Below are 6,118 nucleotides of genomic sequence, written 5' to 3' on the forward strand. Positions count from 1 at the left end.
GGCTGGACAACGAATTCGTGGGACAAACGGTTGAGGTGGCGAATGTGAAGTTGCGTATCAAGCGTGTCATAGCGGAAGGTTAGTAATTGCTGCTGCTGGTGCTGGTTTTCCAGATTCCCTCTTATCTCTCCGTCTGTCTCGGAGCTGGATATACGATAGTGGCAAAATGAGCAGACGGGCAGTACGGGCGCCTGGGCAGCTGTTATGCGTTGGTGGTGATGCTGCTGTCGCGTCTGTTCAATGTGCCCTTTGTCGAGCAAGAGACAAAAGTCAAGGAGAGAAGGGAGAAAGAACATTTCCAGGACAAAGCCCGTGGTCTATGGCCTTTAACCCGTTATCGATTCCCAGACACGCGTTGGTGGCCGATATCAGCACTAATTATGTGTTCCCTTCATGTCGCTTGATGCCGTGGGACCCTTTCTTCTTTTTGTAGGTGGGTTCGCCTATGTATTCGTGGCCCAGGATGTACAATCGGGTACGGAGTACGCGCTGAAGCGATTGCTCGGTACGGACAAGGAGGAATGCAACAACATCATACGGGAAATCAACGTCCACAAGCAGGTTTCCGGGCACCCGAATGTGGTCAAGTTTGTGGCTGCCACCTTCATCGACCGTACGCAGACAGCCAACGCGCAGCGACGGGCCGAGTATCTGCTGGTGTCGGAGCTATGCAAGGGAGGCTCACTGTACGACTGCCTGGAGCAGGATCTCGCTCCTGAAACGGTACTGCGCGTGTTCTATCAGGCTACCAAAGCAGTCGCACATCTGCACAGTCAATCGAAACCAATTAATCATCGCGATATTAAGGTAATGGATACGTGCATACATGTGGACATCCGACCGCCCGACCACTTTTTCTAATCTTTATGGGGTTTCTCTTGCGTTACAGATTGAGAATTTTCTGATCGGAAGCGATGGGCTGCTGAAGCTGTGTGATTTCGGTTCCGCATCGACCGACAGCTACGCACCGGACGTAACCTGGAATGCACAGCAACGGGACACATTGGAAGATGCGTTAACACGCTGCACAACACCCATGTACCGTGCCCCGGAGCAACTGGACACGTGGGCAAACTATCCGATCGGCATTAAGATGGATGTGTGGGCGCTTGGTTGCGTGCTGTATCTACTATGCTACCGCAAGCACCCGTTCGAGGATTCGGCCAAGCTGCGTATCATCAACGCTAACTACACCATCCCGAACGATAGCCGGTACGCGTGCTTCAGTGAAACGATCCGCGGGTGCCTGCAGGTTGACCCGAACCAGCGCTTCGATACGGCAACCGTGCTGGAGCGTTTGGCGGCGATTGCTGAAACGAAAGGTTGGCCACTGAAGGCACCGCTTGGGCTGTCTGGTAAACCGTTAAACTCTCCACCTTCCGGTGTGACCCCGTCACCTAGTCCGGTTCATCGAGTATCCAATGGTGGTGGTGGTGGTGGTGTTGGAGCAGCACCGGAAAGACCGGCACCTCCACGACCGACCGTTGGTCCACCACCGGGTGGTGCAGTTCCGGTGGGACCCGATGGTACTCTGAACAAAAACAAGTACCCGCAGCGACCACCCGATCCCGTGCGTGTGACAGTGAGTGGCGCAGCAGCGCATGGAGGCATGGTACCACCTTCGCATCACATCGGGGGACCAGCGTACGGACAACCAGCCGGCTCAGGTGGTGTTGTGGGCGGTGGTGGCCTGTTCTCTTCGATTAAGGGAGGAGCAGGCAGCTTCTTGAAGAACCTGAAGGATACCTCTTCGAAGGTGATGCAAACCGTACAGCAGAGCATTGCTCGGACCGATCTCGATTTGAGCTACATTACGCAGCGCATCCTGGTGATGCCCTGTCCATCGGAGGGCCTCGAGTCCACATACCGGACGAACAACATCGAAGATGTGAAGGTGTATCTGGATACGCGCTATCAACCGACTAAGCTCAGTGTGTACAACCTGGGGCCACGGAGTAGTCCGCGTATGCCACCACCGGTGCGCACGGTCGAGGCGGGTTTCATCTATGCTCCGGTTCCTCCGTCCAGTACGGGTTCTGGTAAGGCACCGCTGCTCACCGGTCTGTACTCGCTGGTGGAAGACATCTACGGGTTTTTGAGCGCTGACCCGAAAACTATTGTCGTCATTCAAAGCCCAGATAGTGGTCGTGCCTTGGCGGCAACCGTGGTCTGCGGGTTACTGATCTATGCCGGGCTCGTTACGGAGCCAGAAGATGCGATGCAAATGTTTGCGATCCGACGAACGCCACCGAATATGCGTCCTTCGGAACTGCGGTATCTGTACTATCTGGGGGATATAGTGCGATCGATCCCGCATCTGCCGCACTACAAACCGGTCACGCTCGTCTCGCTAGCCGTCGCACCGGTTCCGCGCATGACGAAGGCACGCGATGGTTGTCGGATGTACGTGGAGGTGGCAACGGCCGATCGAACGGTGTTCTGTACGCTGCAGGATTACGAACGAATGAGGCTTTACCATTCGTCCGAGGGCAAGATCGCTCTGGCAATGAATGTGACCGTGTGTGGTGATGTGACGATCAGTTTGTACCACGCACGGAACGCACTGGGTGGTATAGGACGGCCTCAAGGTATCCGCATATGCCAACTTCAGTTCCACACGGGCTACATTCCGGAGGAGGAAACATTGATTAACTACGATCGATCGGAACTGGATGAGGTACCGGATTTGGAGCACGTACCGCAAAAGTTTTCCGTCGCGTTAAGCGTGTTCGTCGGTGATTCGGAGCGTCCGCCTGCTTCTCAGCCACCATGGCGATCGACGAAAGCATCCCGTGATCCGAAGATTCTGTTCGCCACCCAGCTCGAGTACGAGGAGAATGTCGATAATTTCATCACTAAACCGAGCAGCAAACCAGCAGCTAGTGCAGCGAAACCACCACCGCCTCGCCCTGCACCACCTTCTCCGCAACCTGCCCACCGGTCCGTTGCAGGGTACGGTGAAGCGCACGAGGTGATCGCCGATCGAGAAGCTGATCTACTGAATCTGAACAAATCTGGTCAGGGATCAACGGGAACAGGTGTAGTCGAGCAGCAGCAGCAACAACAGGAACTTCACCACCCAGTCGAACGGCCTTCGAATGTAGAGGAATCGTTCGATCTTCTCGGAGGGCTATCACCTCCGGTTGTCAATGCACCTGCAACCGCAGTGACTGAGTCCACGGTTGGCAACGCTACTGCTACCAAATCAGCGGTCTTGGATGACATTTTCGGTGCTTTCGAGGGTGTTGGACCAGCAGTCGGAGGAGCAACGCTAACAGCCACCAAGTCTAGCAGTGATCTGAACGGATTAAACTTGAACTTTGATCACTTTGGTGGTGTTGCACAGCCAGCGGCTGGACCTACGGCTGGTAGTGGGCCGTTCAGTAATGGTTCGCAGACGGACGTCAATGCACCGAATGCAAATAATAGTTTCGGGTTCGATGCTTTTGCTGGTGTAGGTCCACAGGTGTTCTACAACAGTGCTCCTACTCCCATGGCACAGCAGTCTCAGCAACAGGCGACGCAGCAATCGAAAGATCCATTCGCAGACATTGGCAATCTGACGGCTGGGTTAGTTGCAGGATCAACAGCTAATGCCGCTGGAGGTGGTAGCGGTGGTGCTGGATGGGGTAGTAAGGGTGGGATGCCCTCAGCGACGACTCCGAGCCCTCGTTCAACTCAATTCTCCAGTCCTACGCATCACTTCAGTGGCGCTAGTACGGCTAACCCATCGCCAAGAGCACCTTCGACACCGAACCATCAGCAGCAGCAGATGCGCAGCCCGAACGAGGGCCAGTCACAACGGCAACCCGATTACAGCCGGTCGCACTTTGCTGAGCCGACGGCCAAGGGTACGACTCCGAACAATGGTAATGGTAGCAATGGTAACGGGGCGACCGGTGGCCGTTCTGGAGACATCTTCGGGGACATTCTCGGTCAGCAGGGTTACTCGTTCGGCAGCTCGAAAAATCAGGGCCCACGCACGATCAATGATATGCGCAAGGAGGAGCTCGTGAAGGAGATGGATCCAGAACGGTTGAAGCTGATGGAATGGGTAAGAGTCGATTAAGGGTTTGTCCTGAAACGCTGTTCGTTCAGCAGATCGTTATTGTACTTACTTATTTCCCATTCGAATTTCTTCAACTAGACCGAGGGTAAGAAGAGCAACATACGAGCACTGCTTTGCACCGTCCACACCGTTCTATGGCCGGGTGCCAAATGGACTAAATGCGAAATGCATCAGCTGGTAACGGCGGCGGATGTAAAGAAAATTTATCGCAAAGCCTGCCTAGCTGTGCATCCGGATAAGGTAGGTAGTGAAGCCCATGTGAATAAAGTGGTAATAGAGCAGAGTATACTGATGATTGCGAGCGCTATATGTTTTTCCTTTCAGCACACTGGTACTGAAAATGAAAGCATGGCTAAGCTGATCTTCATGGAGTTGAACAATGCTTGGACAGAGTTCGAGAGCGATGCCAGCCAGCAGAATCTTTTCGCCAATTAGGTCGTCCGCCGTACTCTCGATTAGATCCGAAAGTACGAAATAAGTTCGGCAAGGAACGGAACGTGTTCCGTTTGTTAATCTACTACACCAACTCATCACATGCTTTGGACTGATATGGCTTGAAAGGGAGGTACCACAAAATGAGATTTTAAAACTGTTTTTTGTTTTAAACACAATGCAATCCAACCCCATTTGTAGGGCTATGATAATGGCTTTAGTGTGTGCGTGTGTGTGTAGAGGATCAGAGGAGATCGGTGTCGCGAAAAGAGAGCGAGAAATTGAGCGAACGGGATCTCGCTGGACCACCCTGAATGCTTTCAATCAAAGTAACCATCGAAGTCGATCGTTGGGCAGTTGAACATCGACGATCGATCGTGTTATCGACGAGTGTTGAATTACACCCGTAAAAGGGCAAAGGAACTGAAGAAGAAACGCGACTGCTCTTAGAGGTAGACGATCATGTGATAATTTGTTCTTTCCTTAGGTCACCACTATGACGCTTGTTGCAGGAAATGCATTTTGTAGTGCATCACAGACGTATATAAACATATACATTCTTTATTTCCCTATTTCTTACTTAGTTCATAGCGTATTTTTAATTCCATATTTCATAAGAGTAAATTTATGGGCTCTTCAGCTGCGTTGAATATGAGGATTGCTTTACATATTTGAATGAAGGTAGAGGGAGGTATGGATTATTCAGATGTTGATGAAATGAATTGGAAAATCCCAGGAAAAGGTGATATCGAAAGGAACGGTTAAATTTTTGTGATTTCATGTGGCTCATGTGGATTTCATGTGGTTGTAACGTTGGAAGGTATAAAACATTTTATTCAAAAATCCCATCCGGCAATGTTTTCTTTGAGATTGATGCCTCAAAAATGCCTTTACGAAACGTATTGCTGATACTCTTACGTTTTGTTGCAGTAGCTTAATGATACATCCGGAAACTTTAACCTTTGGACTCGTGTTTGGGTTTTATAGCGGTTGAAACACACGTTGGATGCTTTGCAAGAGTTTGAATTTGAAACTATGTTTAATGTACGTGTAAAAGTTGTTGTCCACAGGATGGCAACTACTTATCTATCGGTTAGCAGCCTATCGGAGTTAGTGGTTCATCCCATATTGTGTTGAATTATTTTATAAAAGAGCGAAGGAAAAAACGAAAACAACCATTACCAACGGAACAATAGATTTTGAGCATTGCGGTGGTAAATGTGACACAAAGCGAGAAATGACGATTGCCACAAACACAGCACAGAATGTTCTGTTCTCCTGCACCTGGTTCAATTTTAGAAAACCTACTTCCTATCCCGTTGTTGATGATAATGTTTAGCGCGATGTACGTATATAAGCCAGTAACTTATTCTATCATGTAGCTAATGTGAAGTAAATAAAATGCGGTTAAGAAAGGTCGTTAGAGCTCAGTCAGAATGGACAGTGTAAGGTGTGTATAGCGCGTAGGATACCATGGTATGCAGCGGTGGGATGAATGGATGGTTGGATGGATGGATAGATAGAGCAATGGCTGGCGTAGAAAAGGGCATGTATTGTAGTGCAACCCCTCGTACACGATGCAATGATATGCACTCATTATTTGCAGATGTTGAGGCT

The 6,118-nt window shown here is 50.5% G+C and overlaps 1 protein-coding gene across 1 annotated transcript in view; it reads left to right on the top strand.

The window, feature by feature from the left end:
* LOC125950589 (cyclin-G-associated kinase) overlaps window positions 1–5,468 on the top strand; it is a 5,984-nt gene extending 516 nt beyond the window's left edge. Inside the window, exons 1-5 of the mRNA XM_049678723.1 lie at window positions 1–78; window positions 434–807; window positions 890–4,054; window positions 4,148–4,309; window positions 4,394–5,468. The exon at window positions 1–78 is cut by the window's left edge and continues 516 nt beyond it. Coding sequence (XP_049534680.1) covers window positions 1–78; window positions 434–807; window positions 890–4,054; window positions 4,148–4,309; window positions 4,394–4,504 — 3,890 coding nt within the window. The 3' untranslated portion in view covers window positions 4,505–5,468. The remainder of the gene's footprint in view (window positions 79–433; window positions 808–889; window positions 4,055–4,147; window positions 4,310–4,393) is intronic.
* The last annotated feature ends 650 nt before the right edge of the window (window positions 5,469–6,118 follow it).

Source organism: Anopheles darlingi, chromosome 2 (genome assembly GCF_943734745.1).
Source record: "Anopheles darlingi chromosome 2, idAnoDarlMG_H_01, whole genome shotgun sequence".
In the NCBI taxonomy this organism is placed as follows: Eukaryota; Metazoa; Arthropoda; class Insecta; order Diptera; family Culicidae; genus Anopheles; species Anopheles darlingi.